The sequence below is a fragment of the Nyctibius grandis genome, chromosome 6 (genome assembly GCF_013368605.1).
Source record: "Nyctibius grandis isolate bNycGra1 chromosome 6, bNycGra1.pri, whole genome shotgun sequence".
In the NCBI taxonomy this organism is placed as follows: domain Eukaryota; kingdom Metazoa; phylum Chordata; class Aves; order Nyctibiiformes; family Nyctibiidae; genus Nyctibius; species Nyctibius grandis.
In genome coordinates, this window is record NC_090663.1 from 85,337,889 (window position 1) to 85,362,207 (window position 24,319).

General features: G+C 45.7%; 1 protein-coding gene across 1 annotated transcript in view; it reads left to right on the plus strand.

Annotated features, from left to right (window-relative positions):
* The window catches only part of ALPK1 (alpha kinase 1), a 48,404-nt gene that overhangs the window by 11,973 nt on the left and 12,112 nt on the right, over positions 1-24,319 (plus strand). Inside the window, exons 2-9 of the mRNA XM_068403556.1 lie at positions 3,844-4,076; positions 8,187-8,341; positions 17,688-17,886; positions 20,104-20,163; positions 21,052-21,138; positions 21,849-21,925; positions 23,513-23,608; positions 24,110-24,214. Of these exons, the coding sequence (XP_068259657.1) occupies positions 3,956-4,076; positions 8,187-8,341; positions 17,688-17,886; positions 20,104-20,163; positions 21,052-21,138; positions 21,849-21,925; positions 23,513-23,608; positions 24,110-24,214 (900 nt within the window). The 5' untranslated portion in view covers positions 3,844-3,955. The remainder of the gene's footprint in view (positions 1-3,843; positions 4,077-8,186; positions 8,342-17,687; positions 17,887-20,103; positions 20,164-21,051; positions 21,139-21,848; positions 21,926-23,512; positions 23,609-24,109; positions 24,215-24,319) is intronic.

Below are 24,319 nucleotides of genomic sequence, written 5' to 3' on the forward strand. Positions count from 1 at the left end.
TCTAAAGCCCTCTAGAAGTTTTTGCTGGTTCTGCTGTTGGGCTTTAGTCTCAGGTCCTGCGTTTGCCCCAGGTCCGTAAGTTACGCGCTTGGTTATTTTCCCATCCCAGCTGTCAGTCGATGCTACAGCTGTCACAAAGCCCAACTTACAAAGTGGCATCTGTGCAAAGGGTGCTGCTATAGTTTAAAGCTCTTTGGTGCATTTTAAGCTCATTTTATGATGCGAGTCATTGCCCCTAGTGATGGCTCTCAAAGGCTATCTTCCTTCTGAGTACTAATGTACAGTTTATTGCACTTTTTCTACATGGTTCCAGCACTTGGTTGTCGCTGCTGTTGTAAATCATTATTTATTACTCTGTGTCCTTGCTGTTTCTCCAGTTCTTTGGAAAAATGTACTTGAAGAAAAATTTCTTGCTTGCTGACATTCATATATCACTGTTACAGATCTGGCAGTTTCCCTGTGAGTTAAACCCTTACAACCCTAGGAAGCCAAGTGCTGTACTTGTACACTAATGCAAGCTTCCTTGCTAAGCCCCATCAGGTCTTTGTGAGACTGGCAGTCTGTGTGGCTCACAAAGCCACGGGGTTTACAGTAAAGACCCAATGTGATCTTACAGCCCTCCAGCCTCTCCATGAGCTGGGTTTAAAAGCCTAATCAGGGGCTCTGGACTGCAACATAGATAGGTAAGTTGGAGCATGTCTGTAAGCTCCCTTGGGTGCTCTTAATGCCAGGTTATTTTGTGTAAAGGCAAGTATCCCAGCACTTGTTTGCTTTTCATAGAAATTTCATAGAAAATTGTGTTTATGAACATATATTTACCAGGGCTGTGAGGTGGCAGTTGAACGCAGGCTTTCTCCAACATGCTTTTGAAGCAGTCCCCTCCTCTCAGTTGGACTGATGTCCACAGAGGATCTGAGGTAATGTGTACATGTGCTCGGCGGTTATGTGAGTGGACTCCCTAGAAAAGGAGATTTTTGAGAAATCAATTACACAAAGGAATGGAGTCGGGGCCAGATGGCAGGGATGCTTCATCCCAACCTGGGAGGTACTCATGGGATGGCTGCACACTCGTTCCCACAGGGCTGGGTAATCAGATAAATCAATTAGCAGATGTCAGTGTGGTTAGCAGAGCAAGCAACACTAGCATAGGTGTGTTACTGTGATTATAGCAGAGGGGGCTGCTTTTCTTCTCCCCAGTGGATGCTCAGCAACTGGATCAGCTTTTCTAGACCGGGCAGGGTAGGAAGAGAGGACTCTGCTTGTCCTGAGGGTCTCCTTTCAGGGTGTTGTCCCCAGGTTCAGATGTCTGTCCTTGCCAACCTGGAGGTGCTTACAGAGAGGGGAGCTTTGTGGACTAGGGTGTGGACGAGGACTTTGTGCTGTGAGCAAATCCAATCAGTGTGGTGACTTTTTTGAATGATCTTTATCAGTGACAGATAGTTCAGCCCCGTCTCCTGGGTGGACTTTGGACCACGCTCTAATTGTGTCTCCAACCTTGTATCTGGCCCTGTCTCCTTTTTCTCCTTGCAGGAGCTTCTAAATGGGCCCTGTGCCTCATCCATCCCTTTGCCACGTGGGGGGGTGATCCCAGCACCCAGCTATCCTCACCTGGCTCAAACCCTGCAGGACTGTGCCCTGTGTGGTGTGGCCCTGCTCACGCTTAAAAAGACCGAGAACCCTTTCTGGGTTTTCCTTCTGCTTTGTTTCTTGGTGTCCTGTATCAGGATGGGGAGAGAAGCACTAGGAGAAGCCTTCAGCTATCTTTTAACTTTGCCTTGCTTAGGAGGTTTCTAGCTGTCCATTGAGACTCCTGGCAAACAGGTGCCACCTCAGATGGCATCTCCGTTCCTCTCTCATGTATGTGACAAAGGGAAATGAGGCACAGTGTATGTGACTTGACATCACCAGGACATCAACAGCAGACCTGAGAACTCAAGCCAGCTCCTCTTGTATCTCAGTCTGATGCTCTGCTCTTGAGACTCCCTACACAGGGAGTTGGACTTGATGATCCTTAGAGGTCCCTTCCAGCTCAAGATGTTCTATGGTTCTTTTCTGTGACTCTAATTCTTACTAGAGGATGGTTTGTACCCACCAGGACATGAAGACTATAGTCTGCTTTTGCACCTGGTTGAATACTATGCCAGGACCTTCTCGTACCATGTGCCAGAGAGCAGCTGGAGTAGAAGGAAGCTCTGCCAAGGTGCTCCGTGGTGTGGATTGCACAGAAAGAATTGACACCAGCAAAACACCACTGCGATCACAAAGCCAAGCCTGAAATGTTAGGAAGTGTTGTGTGTTTAACAGTGTTAGTCTTGCCTAAGTGTTTTATACATGGCTCTGCATCTAGCTGAGCTTTTGCTTGTCCACCCTGCTCTCCAGGTGCTCTTTACGTGTCTGTGCTCCCATCCTCTGTCTCCCTTTTACAGCTACTTTTTTTAATTCCTTCTTTCTCTGACACTCGTCTGCAGGGTCAGTCACAGCCGCACTGACTAGCTCCTGCCTCCGGGGTCTTTGCTGATGAATCCCATCGCTTGCCCTGCTCCACCTGCCCTTCCACGGCAGGCTCTCTGATCCTCTCTGCTTTCGCATGAGTGCATCTCTTTTGCCCTGTGCTTTCCAATCTGGCAGCTTGCTCTTGGTGCTGTTGAGAACACAGGCTATGTGCCACCAGCTCGGGGATCCAGTGAACCCAGAGCTGCAACAGAAAGGGAAAAAAACTGTCTAGAAATTTAGCTGCTAAAATAGGAGTCGTTTCTAGTCGGCAGAGCAAACTGTGCCTCTGTGTGTGTTCCTTTGCACATTCCTTCCTCCTTCATAGCCTTACTGTTTCCCCAGTTTTAGAAATGTTTTCAGAGTCTGTTTCTGACTACAATGCTTCAAACTGCTGGAGCAGTTTTCTAAGTGGGACCATCACCAAAAAGAAATGAAAGTATTTATTTCATGCTTCATTTTTGAAAGCTGCTCAATTGTTCTGGCAGATGCTGAGCCACATACCTGGGATGGAAATAGTGAGGTGTTTTCTGCATCGCCATTGGCAATGTCCTAAGCACTTGAAGGACTTGCAGTGGGAAAGTGATGGCAGGCCAGACAGCTGGGTGAGGGTACGGAGAGCCGGCCTTGGGTGGAAGCAGTCCAAGCAGATGCTGGCAGACCTCTGCTCCTAGGGGCTTCCCCCAAAATTGCTGCAGTAACTGGGAAGGATGTGACGTTGGTGCCCTGCACATCATGTGTGAGTCACCCTACAGTGTCTGCCACAGAGCTGGTGAAGCTGCCATCGACTCCAGCGCTCGTCCTGTGGCTTTGTGCTCGGTGAGCTCCCGCTGCAGCGTCGGCAAAAAGACTTTTAATTCCGGTTACTCAACCAAACCGTGGCGGGACACTGTGTTATATGGCAGGAGCAGGGCTAGTGTGAGAGGAGGCAAGAGAGCGATGTGCTCCTGTGCCCCAGGGTAAAAGAGATATGGCCCCTGTGGTCTGGTAAACGCAGGCAGCATCCTGAGTTCAGAGCGTGCACGGTTCTACCATTCAATCCCGGCTAACAGCGTGCGACAGCCTGAGCCTCCCAGGTGCAAAGGGCTTCGGCACAGCCTGGCTAGTCACTTCCCTGCTTGGGGTGTCACAGCTCCATTGAAGAGCCCGTCCTTTCTCCCTGGCACCTCGGAGAGGTTTGCCTCGCGCTGTTTGTCACCGAGACCCTGCAGTAATTTCACACACTCCTCTAATAAAGTCCTTCGAGGCTGTCATGTATTTTCATGTATTTCCCCTATTATTTCTCCCTGCTTGAGCCTTTCAGATAATTGATGATACTTTAGTTAATCATTTTCCCCCTCTTTTGTTCGCCAGGTACCTCAGCCTTGAAGGGATCCTTTTCATTTAGAATCCGTGTCTTCTCTTAAGTAATTGATCACCGTGCACCCGGGGACACCCAATTCAGAGCCGAGTGGGATCAGCCTTCATGAATAATCAAAACGCTGTGGCCACGCTGCTGCAGGAGTGCCAGCGAGCCCTGGACGCCCTCCTGTCGGCAAGGGCTGACGTGTGCGAGGAAGATGAGCAAGAATACCAGCGGTGCCAAGGTGAGGTCCCCAGGAGAGGCAGCAGGACCATGGCAGCAGCCGCTGCTCCCCAGCCCTGCCCTATTTTTCTTCTCCTGGCAGATGAGTGTCAAGAGACGACTGGATTTCGAGGCCATGAATGGGATGCAGGCTACAGGCAGGCAGGGAACGAAGTCCACTTTGTTGCAGTGAATTGCTGTCAGTTCTAATTTTAGGCTTCAGTAAACATGAGGCTGTAAGGAACAGTTTAGTTTGGGAAGAACAATGCCCAAAAGTTTGCTGATGCACATAAATTTCGGTTATTAAAAAAAAGAAAGAAAAAAAAAAAGGATGCAACTTCTGAATAAGGGCACATGTTTCCTCTCCTTTCATAGGAACTGGGGGAGGGCCTGTTCTGTTTGTCAGCTTCTCCTGATATATTAAAGAGCTCATTGCCTGAATCTTTATCTTGTGAAATGTGCGTGACCTCTATAAGTGGTGTCCAAAGGAAAAAAAACTTGCAATATCCCTCTTGAAAGGAAAATCCATGCTGGCTAATGGCTGGAATAAATAATTGGGGAAGGAAGCAGTGTTTAACGAGAGCTGTAATAGAAGGGTTCTTCATTTATTTTAATGCCAATATTACCTGCTGGAAACCAGCATTTATATTGGTATTGTATTATTTCTTAATTCCAGTGGAAATCCAGTTCATGTCAATCAGGAAAGAATGTAATGCAGTTGGTCCAGTTTTCTCTAGGTTCAGACTCTGAGGGCTACATAAGTTCACTGCCACAACTTTTTTTTATTCACAAAATAAAAGCCATGTTTGAATGGCTGAACTTGTTGGAATTACACTTTTTCAGTACAGGGTAGGGAGGTTATGTACAGAAAAATAACTTCAGCAAGTGTGGAATAATATGGTAAGGGATGAAGGTGAAATTTCAAGGGGGAAAAACGAAGGCATTAGCAAAAAAAACCACAAAAAAATCTATTTATGTGCAGATTTTCCATTGCATGACACATCTGCAGTACTGTCCGTTTTCCAGTTTAGTGTTAATAATGTTTAGTTTTGCTTTGCATGAATGACTCGGCCATAATGTTAATTTGATCTTTAAAATCCTTTGTTTGTCTCTGAGCGCAGAGCCGTTGAGAATGTGTTTTTCCAACCATCCTTGTTCTTGCTGGGAGGTCAGCTGCCTTTTCTGAGGCACCTAAGTCTGTTTGCGGTGGAGGGTGGTGTATAGGTTTCTGTTATGGATACTGGAAGATTTTTTTCTTCTTTTTTTTGTTTTCAACAAAGGCTACTTTGTTTCCTCGTCACAAATTCTTTTACGTTTTATTATGGCTCCTTAGGACAGGCTCTTGAACTCCTAATCAGGTAGCGCTTTTTTCCCCCTCATCCTCCTCCCTCCTTTTCTCCTATTAAATACCACAAAGTATGAGACATAATCAGTTTAGTTCCAGATAAGGTAAATCAGTTCCCTGATAATCAGTCGATTAGACATGGTCCTTCAGGTAAACTGCTTCAGGAAATGGGTGATCAGAGCCTGAAGTGATGCTCTGGCTTTTCCAAGGACGGGACCGTGCTCCCATCAGCTGAAAGAAAAATACCCAGCAGCGGGGTGGTGACAGCGACATTAATAACTGCTGGGGCTCTCTGCTGGGGGAAGGCAGGGCATTGCAGGTTGGTGGCTCTCAGCTTTGGGGGGACCCTCCCAGCACAGAGGCAGAGGGGGGTCTCTTTGGCCCCCTCTTCTCCTGGGGCTCCCTTTGTTTGCCCCGGCTTTCTCCGACCAGATGCAGGAGGAACTGAAAGCCAAATAGGTATAAATGGAGGGGGCAGAATGGGTGTTAGATGAGTCTGGATTGCTTTTTTTATTTATTTTTAGGCTAGAAATCGTTCCAATCAACTTCTGTGCCAGTTCAACCTTTGTTGATCAATGAATTCTTATTGCCTGTGGTGAGAACAGCGATCTGCTACAGGAGTAAACTCCTGTCCCGGGAGTTGGATTTTAGCTGAAAGCTGGAGACTGTTCGCATGAGCTCCCCAACTGGTTGGTGTGGTTCTGGTGGATGTTCTTGTGATACAACATCATTTTATTGTCATTAACACGCTAATTGTGTTTATTTCCACGTGGTGGCAACTAGACGTCGCAGCAAGGCTGGAAGCAGTATCCTGCTAGGCTTACACAAATGTCCAACCCCAAAGATGACTGAAGGCTCCCAGATTGCCAAGTCCTTCTGAAAATGTTACCCTGGTTCCCTTTTCTAGCCAGCTCGGCAGTAGTGACTGCTGAGGATGCCTCTTTAAAAATCAAAGTTCAATATTAAAGAATTTGGCCATGTTCTTTGTTCTTCAGTGCATCAAGCAGAAGGGAGATTAAGGTTTAATTAAGGATAACATGGAAAACAGGAACAAGAGGACAGCAGTAACACCTTTATGCTTTAGAGAGAATTCCAATGTCCACGTTATCCCACTGGTTATTTTCACAGTTGCTGACACTATTATTTTCCTGGTTTAGTGTTGTTTAAGTGTGAGTTTGTGTGGGAAAGAAGAAGAAGGTAGAGAAGGAGACAGAAAGGCTGTCTGTGTAAGCACCCTATTTCTCGTTCTCCAGATCCCTCCCCAAAATGTCAGCTGACTTTTTGGAAAAAGGGCCCTGAATATCTGACTTCTCACTTTTTCCTAGGAAAAACATGCTGGTGAATGCCCTGTAATATGAGCATGAAAGACTTTTTATGTAGTGCATTTTCTACAGTCATCTGTAAAGGATTAAATAAAAAATATGTAGTAATACATTTATTGCATTGTATAGTTAAAGCAATGATGGTCTCTGAGCAGGGTTTTTTTCTGGGGATTAATGGCCAGAAGGGGCTAGATCTGCAGCTGATGATCACCATTAACCCCATCTGGTCAATAATCCTTGTTAATCCACTTTTATTGGCTAGAGAGTCTGCCCAGCCACTGGTTAGCACAGCACACTCGGGCTGCAGCTTCACCCCTGTTTCAAGGACAATTAAAATGTGGACTGCAGCTGAAAGGAAGGCACAAATGCAAGCCCAGATCTCTAGCTGTGTGCTTCTATTAGCAGTTGCATCCTTAGTTGGGTCAGGTTGGAGATCCAAACGAAGATGATGGTTATATGGGAGGTGGAGGACCAGCCTGGGGAGGGAGCAGGGCATGGGCACAGGCCTTGTGAGCTGTGGCATGTTGCTGGAGGATCAGGGCCAGGTGTGGGAGCTGCGAGTGCTTTGCCTGCATCCAAAAAAAAAAAAAAAAAAGTGTCTTTTGAGTCCTTTGTGCTTGGCCTTTCCAGCTGGGAGGGAAGCTGTGTTTTGGGTGGGTTTGTAAACCCTTGGGTGAAAGGGCTGGGATTTCTGTGCAGCTCCATGCTGGCTCTGCCTGGGTAAGAGCATGCCTGGACCAAGGGCACTGCTCCTCTTAACTTTTTCACTTCTGTTGCAAACTGCAAGAGAAAGGCAGAAGCTCAGGCCAGCTCCTCAGCTAGTGTGAACTAAGCTGGCTTCAAAGAAGATGCATCAACTTCAAACAATTTGAGTAAACAGGCCAACACAGCAGCTTGAGTAACTCAGGCCACCACCTTTTTTTTGTACTGAATTATCATTTAAATAATTATTCTCAAGAGTGTATGCTTGTTACTCATTATATCCCCTTAGATCTTTGTCTAATTGCTTTATATGGTCCAGGTTTATCTCCCAGTTTGGATGTGGCTTTTCAGGCTGGCTCTGCCACTGTCACCAGCAAGCCCTGAGTAAGGGGGACAGGTCTTCTGTGCTGTTGGCCCCATTTGCTCTGCCAGGAGTCCTCTCCTCACATGGGGCAACAGGTTTCCTCCTGTATCTCTTGGAGTAGCTCTTCATGCCCAGCCAGCCACCAGCCGGTGTGACTTCCTGCTAAAAGCCTTTTTAATGGCTGATGGCTCCCATTTACCTGGAGGGCAGAGCAGCCAAGGGTGACAGATGACAGGCGAGCTCACCTTCCCTCCTGATGAGGCTGGTGGCAAGAGCTAAGAGCTGGTAGCAACTGGGAGAAGGTCTGAGAAGGAGGGGAGGTATGCTTTTTGCAGGGTAGGTGCTCTGCCATTAAGTGTTGTGGCTGCAATATCTTTACCTGCTCTTTGACCCTTTCAGCTTTGCTTCCTGAAGACTTGAGGACCCTTCTGGAGGAGGCAAAGGAAATGAAGTGGCCCTTTGTGCCGGAGAAGTGGCAATACAAACAAGACCTCGGCCCAGAAGACAAAACAAACCTGCAAGATATGATCAGTGCGAGGCTCCCTGATTTGCTGGTATGAAGTTCAACACACCTGTTGTGTAAAATGTCCCGCTGGGGTTCTTGAGGGTATGCAGAGCTCTGGTAGGTAGCATTGCCTGTGGGTTCAGGGGCTTATTTTTCTGTGGCGTGGCAGCAGCAGGTGAGGAACTGCTTGGCCAGCAGGGATGAGAGAGTCGGTGTTAGGATGGGGCTGCTCACAAAGGCCAAAGGGCCAAGGTAGAGGTGAGACTTTTATTTGTGTTTCTCCTCAGCCAAGAGAGGCACCCAGAAGCTACACATAGTTTCTGATTTTTTCCATTAAAGTTGTTATGAAGCAACATGTATGAACTATGGTTTCCTCCTCCTTGTGAGACAGCTCATCTCCATGTCACCACTGCATCTTCCAAGGGAAGGAAACTCCTGTCCTCTGCTGGCACTGCATCCAAGTCATGAGGTCAGTGGGAGCTCTGCCTCGGGGTTAGGCTTCTGCCCAGGTAGTAATGACAAAGACATTGCAGAGTGGAGAGCACTGGCTCTGCCTTGTCTAGAGGTGATCCCAGAGGTATATAGGGATTGTCCATGCAGTGAGCACCTTGCAGAACCACCATCTCGTTCATTGAAATGTGCAGTGATGACTTTGTGTTTATGCTGTTTCTGCTCACTTTCATGCTCAGCCCACGCTAGTTTGGGCACTCGCTTTGTCTGTTCTGGCTTCACAGGGCAGTTCTGTTTCCGTTAAGGTAATGTTTACCTCTTCCCTGAAGAACTGGCATTATAATAAAACTAAAATGCCAGATGTTTACCTAAAGTTTTAAATAACCCATGAATTTGACAAGGATGCTGTGCCTTGTTTAACTCAGCACTACTAGGAGGCAGTGAGGATTGCTCACTTTAGTAGGGCTTGCACAATTCATCACCAGCTTTTCTTTTTTTCAATAAAATTACTTGACAGGATCCCTTTGAGGACCAAAGCTGGCCAAAACCTAGGCAGAAAAGGCAAGAATTTAATGTGATTTCTCTTGTCAGTGAAGGATACTTGGCTCTGTAAGGAGTTGCAATATCCAAATGGTGCCTGGGGATCCTATCCTGTAAGGTGATGCGTTTGAGCCTAAAGAGTAGAAAGTGACAAGAAACATGGATAACTTCTTGCTTTTCTGTTTTTCTTGGTGGCATGTCAGATGACTTGTAGCAAACAGAGGACTCCCTTTTCAATGGTAAACCTAATATTGAGGCTAATGAGTATCCCTTTGGCAGGACAGGCATAAAGTAAAGATGAGGTTTGTGAGGTTTTTGGGATTTTTGCTCACTGTGCTTCATGTCTGAAGCCAGCACAGTCCCATTCCTTGTGCAAAGGGGCCGCCCGGCCTCAAAAATCTGGGGTTCAGGGCAGGGAGGTCTGGCCCTTCTGAAATCCTAGCTGTGAAAGTGCTGTTAACTCCCAGGTGGCCAGGAGGTTTCACCTGCTGCAGAGAGCCCTGCCCAAGTAAGGCCAGCAAGTTTTGTTTGAGGACTACAATCACTTCGAATGGCACTGAGCAATGTGAAGCTCAGAAAAGCCAACTGGGAGGTGTCAGCCCCAGCATCCCACGTTGCAGGGATCCAGAATTTGCTTTGGGGGGGGAGCAAGGAGCGGCTGCTTCTTGCATTTTCTTTTTTTTCTCTTTGGTGTGTGTGGCCTTAGACAGAAATTTATGGCAGAGGTTGACCTCCTTTACAATCCCTGTGCAGCTCTCTAACTTGGGAGCGCCTGTCTGCTCTCTCCCAGGACAAACACCTGCAGTAAACTCCCCGAGAGACCTGGCTAGATGGGAGATTAATGTGGCTGTAATAGTGGGGCAGTCTTTGCAGCATTATGCCCTCTCCCCAGGTAGGTGGATCTTTTCTGAGATGATACCAATTATTTATTGCTGAAACATCTGTTGATAACTGCAGCTGCCCTTTTTAAACAAAGCATATCATGGGGTCATAGACTATAGGGACCTAAAATCCTGCCTCATGCTACTTTTAGACCATTCACGACACCCCCTGAAGTCCATTGGTTACCGTTGTCTTCAACGTTTCATCCTGTGGTCGAAAATACTTTGTAAACGTTGTGCTGCCTTTCCCCGTGTGCTTTGAAGTATTATTTCATCTTCGTTGGTAATTTATATTCCAGCGCCATTGTACCATGGGAAAAAGGGAAAAGCTTTTTTTGTTTTCCATTTAATTGTAGACAGACTGACATTTTGACCTGTATTATTAGTATTAGTCAGGAAAAGGGATTTTTTTCCCCTTCATCCATTCCTTCCTCCCCCTTCCCCCCCTTTTTTTTTTTTAAATAAAATTTCAAGGCAGAGCAAAGGCTGCTTCAGTTCTTTGAATAAAAACCTAGGGGGGAAATGAAGCTGAAGAGAAGTGATTACAGTGTGATGAGGAAAGATAAAAGTCTGAGCAAGACTTTTATCAACTTTTTTCTTATTTTTTTTTTTTTTTGGCATGAGGGACAGAAGGATAATTTAATTCCCTGGAGGAAAAAAAAAAAGTAAGTCTTTGTCAATTTATTGTTCAGAAAAACCTTTAAAATTTTTCATCTCTGTTTATTTTGCCATGCTTAGAATAAGCTCATAAACCGTAATTCATTATGTTTTAAAAGTGCTTTGAGATCCATGAATGAAAGGCACTTCACTACCATAACACGCTGGCGGTGTTAGGAGGAGGCAGAGCTGGCTACCAGGGCTCACCATAAGGATGTTTTACTCAGCGAGTAGGCTGAAAAGCTCCATGAGACCAGCACACTGAGTGAGCAGATTAGGCTTTGGCTTCAAGGGTTTGCCATAGTGTTGCACTTGAAAAAGTGGGATACCCCTTGCTGGAGGCTGCGTGCCAGTTTGACCCATCAAGAAGGCAGATCTACTGTAATTCTTGAGGCAAACCAGCACTTCTGGTTTTACAAAAGCTTTGCATCTTCTAGAAGGTGGGTTTTTTTGGTTTGGGGTTTTTTAGTGTTTTTTTTCTTTTCCCTGGCAGGGATTCACCAACCAATACAAAGGCCCACCCCAGTTAAACAAGCTCAACATACTGGTTTCCACCTTTTCTTAGCAGGTTTTAAGAGAGCAGCCTCCCTCTCAGCTGCCACCAGCTAGCCAGCCAAGCCCACCTTGCAGTCCCCTGTCTCAGCATGACGTGGTGGGAATCTGCACTGAGGCTTGAAGGGTGATGACCAACATCTGTATCCAAAGCAAAAACTAAGCAGTGCTGGGATTTTTAACAAATCCAAGCAAAATCAGAATTGTAACAGCATCACAGAATCAATCGGGTTGGAAGAGCCCTCTGGGATCGAGCCCAACCATTGCCCTCACACCACCATGTCAACTAGACCAGTGTAAATAAGGAGGGATTACTCTTTCTCTCTAAATACCAGCTGCGCTGTGGGGTTCAAACTGGGGCTGCAGATCCAAAAGGGAGGCTGCCAGGGGTTACCCTTCCTGTAGATCTTTGCTATCCCAAGGGATGGAAATAGCCTTGTGCTCGGTGACCAGCCAATAGAGGGCAACATGCACATGTACACGTAGGCTTTGGTCCCACAAAGCCTGTTGTGGGCTTCACTGAAGGACAACTTGACGCACACAAGTAGTTCTCCTGAGGGGTGATTCATGCCACATCACTATTTGAATTATTTTTTTGCAGGATCACAGCCTGTTTGCAAACCCATTGTAATGATGTGGGGCTTCACTTCATTTTTATCTATGTATCAATAGTTCCTGCATCCAGGCTCAGGCATTCAGCCATGGACCAGGATCTGCTGGGATAGGTGTGGTGTGAAAACAAAAGCAAAAGCCCCCAAGAGCAGGGCTCCTGCAGGTCCCTCTGCACCCGCTGTAGGGAGCCGTGCAGGCTGACTCCGAGCTCCCTGCCATGGATGGGGCAGTGTGGATCCTGGCCCTGCTGGCACAGAATCTCAAGGGAGTTAATGGGAACATGGAAAAGAGTAGAAAATAATTCCCCACAGCCCTTGCCTGGACCTTGGCTAATTATGTGCTGATGGATTGCCATTAGGGACATGCCCTAACTACCCTTAGGTGTATGTGGCACTTAAGAGCTGGGAGCCTTTGAAAAAGAATTGAAGAGGGGGCTGAGGATTTAGTTTTCTCCTCCTTCTAACTGCTGGTGCCGTAACAGGAGAATTAAAGCCCTAAATTGTAGCCCTGGGATCTTTGGTTGTTCAGGCTGACCTTTTGCTACCTGCCTCATAAGAGCTCTTCTTGGGTGATCCCAGTGAAACGGAGAGTGACGTAAGGGAGAGCTGTGGCTGTGGGCTGAATTCAGCCCGAGAGGGAATCTGTAGCACCCCAGCCTCCCTCACGCTGCACAATCCCTGACGCTTTGTAAGTGAGAAGTATCAGAAATCAAGTGCAGGCAGGAGAGCTTCAGCTGTGCAGGGTGACAGCCCTGATGCTGCCAGCATACAACGCTGCAAAACACTCAGTTTTCTGCTGCCTGTGTGGGAAAACTGCAGCAGAATTTATGTGGAGCATAAAAAATTTATGTGGAGCAAATAAAAAAAAAGGGAATTCTGATCCTAGGTTGTAGGGCTGTCAGTTGACTTTGCTCGTGGGTAGGATTTCCTCTTCTCAAATGCAGCTTCATGGAGTATTTCCTCCTTGGAAAAGACTAAATGTTGTATTCCTGAGATTGCTACGTTATATTTTCCTTCCAAATTAAACTACTTCTCAAATGCATTGATGTTTTGAGGATGCAGATTTAGGAAAGAGACTCTTGGATTTTTAGCTGATGATAATGGTCTTGATGCTGCCCTCCTGGGGGGATTTTGTCATTGGCACTTAGCTATTTTTAAGTATTAAAATATCCCCTTCAACATAGTATTTTCATGTACCACAGGGAATCATCACAATAGTTTATAGATAGACTAGAAGTTGAGCACAGCAAGACAAATCAGGCTCACAAATGATTGTTGCACCTATCCTTGGTAGTAATTAAGAATTACATCCTGCAGATGACTCCCTCAAACTCCTGCTGCCTTGTCAGGCGTGAAGCCTCCAGAAACAACCCCTTGAGGAGCTTCCTCAGCGCTTTAAAGAGTTCTGCTTCTGTCCTCACCCCAAAATGCTGCTGTTCAGCAGCCTGAGCCGCCTGCTCCTTTCCTCCCTCCCGAGACTGCTCAAGTTCATCACACGGATGGTTCTCCCACTTGCCCCCACGGGTAGGTGCACTCCCTCCATTACCCCTACCCAGCGCTGAGAGCTACCTGCCAACAGCAGCTTCATCAGGGCTGGTGCCTTCTCTGTTTTGTCTTGATGGACATGCTTTCTTCTGCCCGTCACAGAGGTGGTGGGGAGGCTTAATTCCTTGTTGTTTGTCGAGTGGGCTCTGATTGCCAGCTGAAAGGCAGAGATGGATAGAGAAGTCCCGTGCGGTGACAGCAGCTTTGGTCTCTTGGAAAGACAGGCTTTGCTGGCAGCGCGTGGGGTAGAAGGGTGAAAGACTTGAGCCAAATCCGTTGGTGTTGTGACTCCGTGTTTAATCTGACAGGGGACGAACGTAGGGGGAAAGGAAACCAGGCGATTTGTTAGGGTTCAGTGAAGTGCTAACTAGGAGCAGCTCTTGGGAGAGGACTCAAAGCGCCTGGAAGTATGTGCCGCTGAAACTCCTGCCTGGTGCACAGAATTAGCAATTCTTTGTTGACTGCTCTTGTTTTTGTTTGTTTGTTTTGAGATTTTAAACCTCAGCTGCAGTGACAAATGAAACAAAGACTGAAACAGTCTGAGATGAATGGATACAAGCAAACACAGAAATCCAGAGTGTCTGCAAAACTGCAGGGACACTCTGAGAAGGAAATTATTCCTGCCCCTGCTTTCTAACCCCACTGCTTGCAGAGGTGTTTTTCCAAGGGGGACCCTTCTGAGCCCACAGGCTGCGAGGGGGGGGGTTGCCTCTGGGATCTTTGCTTTATAAAGAGGGCAGAGAGAGTGGATTAAATCAATATTTCATTTATTTGGGCTTGTAATTCCTCTTACATCAGCTGCCACATAAAGATTTTCCCCTATTTTCTTCCCCTCCTCCTCGTCCTCATTTACTATGCACCAATAATTTCCCTTTGACGCTTTCCTGCCAGTCCTAGTGCCAGATGGCCCCCGGTTCTGAGCTTCTCCCCTCTCTTGGGAGCGGCCCCCATTGCCGATGCAAAGGAGGCGTCGTGGCTTTGAACCCAACGCTGGGACCCAAACTTCAGAGCGGGGTGTGAGGAGGAGCTAACCCACTAATGCAGGAAACCATGCAAACAGCACACCCTCCCACTCAGCGCCATTAAAGCAAAAAAAACCCTTCACTAAAGGCTGTTTTGCATTTTCCCCAATGGTCCATGTATAGAAATCTGGTGCAAATTTAATTCTCTGGCCACCTGATTCCACTTCCCAGCCGTGAGGTTCCCTTTGTGTCATAAACTCAATTAGACTTATGCATTTCACAGCGTGGGCACAGATGTGAAGACAAAGTGCGCGCGTACCTCGCTCTTTCTCCGCGTAGATGCGACTACATCGCCTTTAAAGCGATAAAGCAAGTGAGTAAATCTGTTCAGGCTGCCAGCCCGCTACGCAGAACAAAGTGTCAGGCTGTGGCGAGGTTCTGATTGTGTCGGGGTAGGCTGTGACATCGTGGAAGTCAACAGGGTTTCCCTGGGTCTGGGCTGGGTGAGAGGGAGCCGCTCTCCCCCCGTTGCGTGTCAGCGTGGCACGGGGAGGGTGTTTGTGCACGGTTCGGGTGCGTGCCCGCACGCCGGTGCTTCAGCTGTAGGTGCTGAGGAATTTTCCAGTCACACGAGTTGGCAGGGGATGAAAGGAGCGGGTGTGAATTTCTCGGTGTACTGCTCAGAACAGGGGGGACGTGATTGCAAAGACTGACATCGAGCCGTGTTTCTGTGTGCCACACAGCGTGCAGCCCTCCCTTTTAAATAAAAAAATAGCAGAGTTTCTCTCCCTAGCTTGACTTTTCTCCATTTTGGTGTCCATTTGGGTTTGGAGAGGGACACGAGAGGTTTGGGCATTGAGCGGAGAGTTAAATTATGCAGCTGTGAGCCTGCCAAGCCCTTCGGAATAGGATGCTTCGTTTAGATTTTCCACAATGCTATTGAAGTGCTTATTTTCCTCCTGAAGAGACACAAACAGATGCAAACTTCTGTAAACACTTTAGAAATGAATTCAGTGAGTTTGGCCTCTCAGCAGTGCTCAATAGCTGACAGAAAAATGTCTAATTAGTGCAAGTGGAAATAATAGGGCCACTTGGATTCCTTCCATCCTCCTCCAAGTCTACTTTTCCTAGGAACTCAAAGGCCCTTTTGTTTGGTAGGTCACCCTCTCTCAGGCTTTTGTGCTCCCATCTATTAAAGGAAGAAGGGGAGGAAAAAAAAATAGATTAGGCGATGCTCTGTGCTTAAATATATGGCCTGTTGATGAGCATTTCGAAAGGCTGGTTTGCAGTGTCAGTTTACAGGTGCTTGGAGAGGGGGATTCCTCCATTGTTGGCCGGCACAAGCGGAGTTGTGCGTGCCCGGCTCCAGGAATCCTTTTCAAGTGCCATCCTCTTAGAAAAATGCAACTCAGGCTCAGGGGGAAAAGAAAAAAATAGGAAATTTGTACAAATCTGCCTTGCTGAAGGGCAAACAATTAGCAAATGCTTGCAACAGATCGGTGCTGCAAGCTGGCCCTCGTGCCGTACCGTAGGCTCTTCTCCAAACCGTTGGACATGGGCTTTCTCCTACACAGCTGAGACGGTGGTTATGCTGCTTGAAATTAAGAATGAGTCTTGCTGATGAGATTGTGGGGCTCTGAGCTAAAAGCCAAGAGAAGAGAAATGAGGGTGGGGAGGAGCCCAAGAAGCCCAAGCGGTGCGTGGGCATTGCTGTCTCTGGCTCTGCCTGTGCGTTCATACAAGGAAGGCAAGGGAAGGAGACTGATGCTAAGACAAAAATGGGAGAGAGCTGCAAAACTTGATGGTTTAGTAGGCATTTGGACACAGATTTCTTGGCAGTCTCTCATCCTCTGATGGTGCTGTGGGGCCTGATCCTCCCTCCCCGGTGTTGTTTTTACTCTGTCATGAGTGGAGTTGCTCGCTGACATGAACGAGATGAGAAAACATCCTTTTTTCTGAGGAGGCTTTGTATGGTTTAAGGTGTTTTCTGGTTTTTCTTTCCTATTGTGACTGACCACACCTCAAAGCAGTACTTGACCACTGCCAGCCTCAAGGTGTTTGAGCCAGGCTGGGCAGCCGGGCTCTCCGTAGGCAGTGTGAGGCTGCTGAATGGATGGTGGCCCTGAAGACCAGACAGGTCAGGACACCCACGAGGCTCCGTAGCTGCAGTTGGCTGTATTTCAGACAAGTGTTCCAGTGAAATGATGACTGGGTACCATCCTCCCCACCCTGAGTGACAAACCTGTGAAAAGGGAATGGCCTGGATGTCAGCGTGTGGAACCCCTCCTTGCTCCTCGGCTGGCACTCCTGCCCACCATGGGAAGGGGTTGGTTTTCAGTAGATGTCTCCAGGTCCATGTGGACTTCTGCAACAGCGTTGAGGCTATGTGCCTCCTCATGGCTGTCTTCGCTGGCCTCCTGTCCTCTTCAGAGCATGCTGTCTCAGGAGTTCCAGCTGATTCCTTGTGTCAGTGTGATGGCTCAACTGCTGTGGGAATCCAAGAGAGTTCATTCAGACTCAATAGTCATTAAAGATGACCTGCAGGGGAAAAATATCGAGCTCCTGGGCTGGTGGTTTGTTTGTGGTGTTCAAAGGAGTGGATGGGTTGAGTTTCATCTGGAACAATGGCTATAGTGACCATTTCCAGTCTTGCCAGACTCATGTCCCCCTTTTAAACTAATTAATATTACTACTACTAATCTGTAGGGCATGATTTAAATTCATTAACAGACCACCAAATTATGTGGTTCCAAATACTAAACAACAATTAGAAAGACCCCCAAAAAGTCAGGAATGATATCGACAGCTCAAACAAAATACACAGCTGGAACCTTCCTATCTTAAAAATGAAAATATGATCAGGAATAGTCATAATTATAGGTTACAATCCTATCTGATCACTGCCACAAAGACTTCCTCCATGATGTAAATGCGTAGGAACATAAAGATTATAAGGTGAGTAGAAATTTTGAGACAGCCTTTTACTTGCTAGTGAATATTTGCTTCTTGTAATGCTCAGTGCTCCACTTGCTGTAAAAGTGTGTAGCCATCTTAGAGCAAACAACTAAGGATATCCCATCTGTTCTAAAAGGGTACGTAGGTGGTGAGGTGAGGTTACTCCAGCTGAGTATTTTCTGTAGACAGTTCCCTGAGCCTCTGCGAGGTGAGTTTCTCCAAGGTGCTGGTGTTCTTTCCAGGTTTATTTGAAAGCCTCCATCGTGGTCAAGGACTGCGTGACAGCAGCTGCGATTGTGTTCCTGATTGACCGGTTCCTCTACTGGATTGATGCCTCCAGCAAACTTCTTCAGATTGCCAAGGGTCTTCACAGGCTGCAGCCCACCACACCGATCGGTCCTCAGGTGCTCATCCGCCAGGCTCGCCTCTCCGTCAACGCAGGTACCTCTCCATCTTCCCAGCTCCAGCCCAATTAGGAACTACTTGACTTTGAAGAAGACACTTTGTCCTTCGCTGGAGACGACATGCTTATGGCCCCTGGTGCCATCTTTTCAAACGCACAGCCCACTCCCAGCCCCCTTGAGCCCTCCCAGCTCCTCTCACTAGCACAAAGGGGCTGGTATAAAGGGTTTCAGAGCCAAAAGCAGGAGAGAAAATTGTGAAAGGGTGTGGAAAATACTAATTGGAGCTTTTGTTCCTTAACAAACCTTCCCTGCTGGTTTCAAACGGGGATGTCTGAATTGCTATACTTCTGACTAAGGGCCTTTAAAAAGTAAATTAGAATCCCAGCATTTTCTCTGCACTGTCCCAGCTGCTTTTTTTTTTTCCTTCAGTGGGACCACTTGACTACACAAACAATGCAGTTTACAACCCCTCAAGGATAAATTGATTTTAAAAAAAATTCCATCATTCCTATAACGTGGGCAAAACCTGAAGGATTTTTAATGTATCTTCCCTCTGTACCATTGAGGAGAAGAAAACAAAGCCAGACAAACCTGCTCTGAAAAACCCAACTGAGGAATATTTTATTAGCAGAAAAGAGAACTGTAAGTTCCATAGGCATTTTTATTTGTGGCTGTGTACTTCTCATGCTCCCATTGCCGTGGTGTCTGAGTACTGGCACACTCCAGTTGATGGGCTAGTTCAACCAACACTTACGCCGCTTCACTGGCTGGAGCAGCCTCCTTGAATTCAGCTGGACAATTGAGACAAAAAGCAAGGTTCAACATGAATAAAGCTCTTCAAATGAGACCTTAAGGCATCTCCTGCAGCCCTTCAAGCCTGCCACGGATGACTCCAGCCATGTGACAAAACCCCTGAGCTGTATGACAAAGGGCTGAAAAGCAGAATCCCCACCTTGTGATGCATGCTGCATCCTTTCTATAATTTTTTTTGACTATATATTCTGTGCTTAAGGTGGCTCTTAAAAGCTAGGTGGAGAGTGACAGGGAGGCAGCAGAGCCTGCGGCTATACTTGGAAGGAGCTTGACTCGAGGAAGCCTTTCTCACATATTAAGATTAAGCACTTTTCCAGGAGTGCACAGTGTGTTAAGTCAAAGCGATATATACACAATTTAACCTTACTGTGCAACCACATCTTCTAGAATGTAGTGCATGTACATTTATGACCATTGACAGCAACAAATCTATGTGCAGATGATACTGGGACATATCAGGTTAAATATCATACAGCTTCTCAATGAGGTTTTCTGAAGCAAGTGTCTGGCTAGGAACAGTTGCCTCAGCAGCATTTTTTTTGCAATATTTGTTGTCTGTGTGAAATAGCCTGTGTCAAAGAGACTCCTGAGCATGAGGGAGCATCTGCAGCACATACTTAATTGGAAAGTTTAGTCGAAGTGTGGACACAATGACAGTGCTGGGAAGAAGAGTATGATTTGCAGGGACTCTCACTGATGAATCACTTCATGCCATATGAAACATGAGCCAGCAGTGTGCCCAGGTGGCCAAGAAGGCCAATGGCATCCTGGCCTCTATCAGGAATAGTGTAGCCAGCCGGTCTAGGGAAGTGATCGTCCCTCTGTACTCGGCACTGGTGAGGCCACACCTTGAATCCTGTGCCCAGTTCTGGGCCCCGCACTTCAAGAAAGATGTTGAGGTGTTGGAGCGAGTCCAGAGGAGGGCGACCAAGCTGGTGAAGGGTCTGGAGGGTCTGACCTGCGAGGAACGGCTGAGGGAGCTGGGGGTGTTTAGCCTGGAGAAGAGGAGGCTCAGAGGTGACCTTAGTGCAGTCTACAACTACCTGAAGGGAGGTTGTAGTGGAGTGGGAGTTGGCCCCTTCTCCCAGGCAACTAGCAGTAGGACAAGAGGACACAGCCTCAAGCTTCACCAGGGGAGGTTCAGGTTGGACATTAGGAAGCATTTCTTCTCAGCAAGGGTCATTAGCCATTGGAAGGGGCTGCCCAGGGAGGTGGTGGAGTCACCATCTCTGGAGGGGTTTAAGAAAAGCCTGGAGATGGCACTTAGTGCCATGGTCTAGTTGCCATGGTGGTGTCAGGGCAATGGTTGGACTCGATGATCCCAGAGGGCTCTTCCAATCTGATTGATTCTGTGTGATTCTGTGAATCTTTTTGTTCACTTCATGCCATAGGATACATTTTTATATTCATCTTCTATATTTTTTTAATTATTTTTAATCAGGTAAACTTTTAAAAGCTGAATATATCCTCAGCAACCTTATTAATGACAATGGAGCAACAGGTACGTAGATATTTCTTTTCCAGTTTCATAGCTGCTATTTTGGTGAGGTTTTTGATACTAATTTTAACAGTCATGCAAGCCTCAAACACAGACAATCTGACCTCAGTAATGACTCCTGACTTTTTCTATAAGAAGGACCTGTCATGCAAGAGGGCTTTAAACAAAATGCTAGCTGTCACTACTGAAGTAGAACTGACTGTGTAAATCACTGTACTTCATCTCTCTTGGGATTATGCTTTTCTTTTAAGATTACTTTCATAATATTCAATGATAATACTTGTTTAACAATGAAGATGTGTTGTTGAACAGATACTTCATGCTGAGAATTGCAGTGAAATGTTCACAATCCTTAGGAAAGCTTAGTGATTTTATTTCATATTCTGTTCTGAAATCCAATATAGATTTGATAACAAAAGACTCTGTGTAACTAATCATCCTGTGTTAACATGAAAACTTTTGGTTTAATCTTCATGAGATACTAATATCTGAGAAGAAAACATGTTTTGCCAATGGTTAGAAGTATTTTGCTCTGCTGTATGTCCTGGTGACAACAAAGATATATCCCATATTAATCCTTTTGACTGATTGTTAGTGGAACTCTGTACAGTGTTTACATACAGTGACTTTTTGTTACTTCACAGGAGAAAGGGGCCTTTCACTTTTTAGATTGTTTTTATGCTCTGTGTAGCTGTCACTCAAGCTACCTGCCCATATAGCTGTCTACTTATATTCCTTAATGCACTGTCACTTTGTCATCTATCTGACTGTAAGTCCTGATTCAAACCAGCTGAATTCAGTGGCGAGAATCCTGGCAGTTTACTGGGGTTTGGGTTAAAATAATAACAGCATTTGTCGTTCTCTACTGAGTTTTTCCTACTCTCTCTGCAGGTACCTGGCGATACGCTAAGGAGAGCGATAGGATTCTCGTTCAGTCAGTCTGCTTACAAATCAGAGGACAGATTCTGCAAAAGCTTGGTAGGGCTTTTTTCTATAAATGTCTGCTCAAGGTTCCCCCCCTCCCTTTTTTTTCCTTTAATTTTTCTTTTTTTTTTCTTTAAAATGGTACATTTGGCATATGTCAGACTTTTAGCTTGTGTAGACCTCCTGCCTGATGCCCATAACACAGCCACAGATGAGTTGTACACCTATCTCCTCGCAGCAAGGACCTAGAGCCATGTACCAAGCAAACACAGTTTAGAAATTAGCATTTTATTAATAATATTACCAGAAGTTAAGGAGCATTCTGAAATGTTGTTCCTTTTTTCCCTGTGCTGCTCCATGTTTCCCAAATTTGCTGTTCCTAAAGGCATGCAGCAGTTTATCACAGGTACATCACAACAATTTCCTCTCTCAGGACAAGAAAATCCCTTGTTTTCAGCATGATGGGCTTCTTTATTTGTGGCTTGGCACTTGAGGCCAAAAGCTTTAATTTTATGCTTTTGATGTGACCTTTCATCTTCCATTACTCTTGAGCTGAAGTCTTTTATGAGTGTCAAATGTGTGTTTATGCACGGCCAAAAGCTAAAGGAAACCAATAAATGTTCCATGTCCCCAAAGCAAAAAATGCCATAGTATGGTTTTATACTGTTTTGAGGGCTCCTGACTCAAGGTGGTGTAAAATAGACTGTTGAAAGCCATCTGTAGCAGTAATCTGCTTAGTGACTTATTGTTCTGATTTATTTCAGGGATGTGGTATGAGGCAGCAGAGCTGATTTGGGCTTCAGTTGTGGGATATTTCAAACTTCCTCAACCAGATAAAAAGGTATTATTTCCTTTTCACTCTGGATATCTTGCCAACCTAATAATAATTCCACATTAGCTTCTGTTTACTTCAGGAAAAGCCTTTTAGCAAGAGTGTTTCAATTACGCACCTCAGATGAGGTTAACACGCAGGACAAATATTCTAGCTGGAGTCTCTATTGCACATTGTTTCCGCATGCATACACAGACTTAGGGACACCTTTTTTCCTGCAGGGGAACGACAGTAATAGTTTTCATTAAGCAGAACCAGCACTGAGGATGTCACAGGTGCCTCTGACAAGGACAGATTGCAGCCACAGATTTTATTTATTTATCTATTCAATAGGACTAAGGCTAAATTTTTTTCCTAGTAGCCAAGCATGTCTATTTGCTGGAGTGTTCCCAAGCTGCACCACACTATCTTTTGTGGGTGATGGATGTTCTCTGGCACTGCACTATCTGAACACCTTGCAACAGCTACTCTATCTGTCTTTAACACCTTTGTGAAGCTTGGCTGCACTAATCTTCCCCCTGTAGATGAAGCAACAGTCACAACATGTCCATAGCTAAACAGGAATGTGAACCTAAGCCTTGCAAGTCCTAGGGTGATGCTTTAAGAAGTTTTGTAATTGTATCCCAGCACAGGACATCCCACAAAACCAGACCTCGTCACCTCTCCTCTGCCATACCTTAAAGCTTGACCTCAATCTCGGAACATTTCTCTGGGAGCAAAGATGTGTAGTGAATTGTGCAGAAAGCATACAGATACTTCCTGATGTTCTTAACTATCTATCTGGGCAGACCCTTAGCTAGCACGTATAAATCAAATCTTCCAGAGGGAGAGACAATTACCAAGTTCATAGATTTATGTTACATGCTCATGTCTTATGTTTTAATTGGTTCTGTAGAACCAATTACAAGTTTCCAAAGAAAAAACCCAATTAGAAACTGAAGATTAAATTATCAACAGCAAGAACTCTTGACTTATGCCCAACTCTGTTGATTTGGGTTTTAAACAGTGCAATAAGCTAGGGAAGTATGTTAAAAAAGAGGCTTGTTTTCTTAGGCTATATGTGATGAGCATTTATTACTTCTATCATCTCTCTAGACATCTTCACCCTGGATTGTTTTAGAACAACTGGGATCAGCTGGCCAGTTATTAAACATAATTTTTGGTTTTCTATAGTCTTCTCTGAAAAACAGTAAACCAGACTGAGTCTTTTTTCAGATATGATTAACCAAGGGCTTAGTGCAGCTTTTGGTGATATCACAAGACTTCGCTTGCATTGTCACAAACAGCACCTTGGGAAAATGCAATGCTAAGGAAAATGTGATGCTATTTAAGGTGAAAACTAGAGCTGGTGGTGATCGAGACAACTGCCACTCATGGAAAATCATACATATCCACCAGGCTACACGTTGTGCAAGTGGAAATTAATAAAAACGTGCCAAGATGACATCTCTGAATTTCTTAGCAGTGCTTCTCTTTGGATCTGGTTTGTTTGTTTGTTTTTCTGGTATGTTCTGCACAGAACCTGCTTTATTGTGAGCAGTGAAATTCAAAATACAAGGCGAAAAACACGATTGTAATTTTCCATTTCTCTTTCAGGGAATTGCTACTTCCTTGGGTATTATGGCAGACATCTTTGCTTCCATGAATGAGAAGGATTATGCACGTTTTAAAACCAATGCTGAGATTGACCTGGTAAGACTTGGTTTGGTATTTGTGTGTGTCGATTCTTCAGATGGACTGTATGTTGTTGTCCCAAATTCACTCACACTTTGCTCTTCTTTCACTACTTCTCCTGTGCTGAGAGGGCTGAAGAAACTTCCATTTCTCCTGTTGTAAAGGTTCATTAGCACCTAGATGGAAGAAGGCCTTGCTTCATGAAAAAGAAAACATTAAGAGTATTTACAGAGTGTGTGTGTGTGTCTGTGTAATATATAGAATATTTATAGGGTCAAAAAGTGACACACAGATGGTAGACCTGAGCAAAAAGGCTACTGCACAAACAGACCTGGTTGTTGTTGTTTAAGATGTTATGTCCAGCTCTATCGAGACTCAAGTCGAACCTACAATGTACAAGAAACAAATCCCAAGCTGCCTTGCTTCAGTGTAACAGGGTTGCTTACCCAGTAGACCAATCTCTTTGGAAAGCAAGCCTTTGAGATGAGGTTTTTCCTCTTGCTTTTTTCATTCCATTAGAGCCTTCTCCGAGAGTTCAATCATCGCTTATTATCAGCTGCTGAGGCCTGCAAACTGGCGGCAGTCTACAGCCAGTACACCCCGCTGTTTGTCCTCACGGCTGTGGTAAGTATTAGTCTTCATTCTAAAAGTGTTATTTGTGTAAGAGAAGAGTCCAGGCTATTAAATTTGGCTCCAATCCAGCTTTCAAACATGCCATCCTACAAGGTG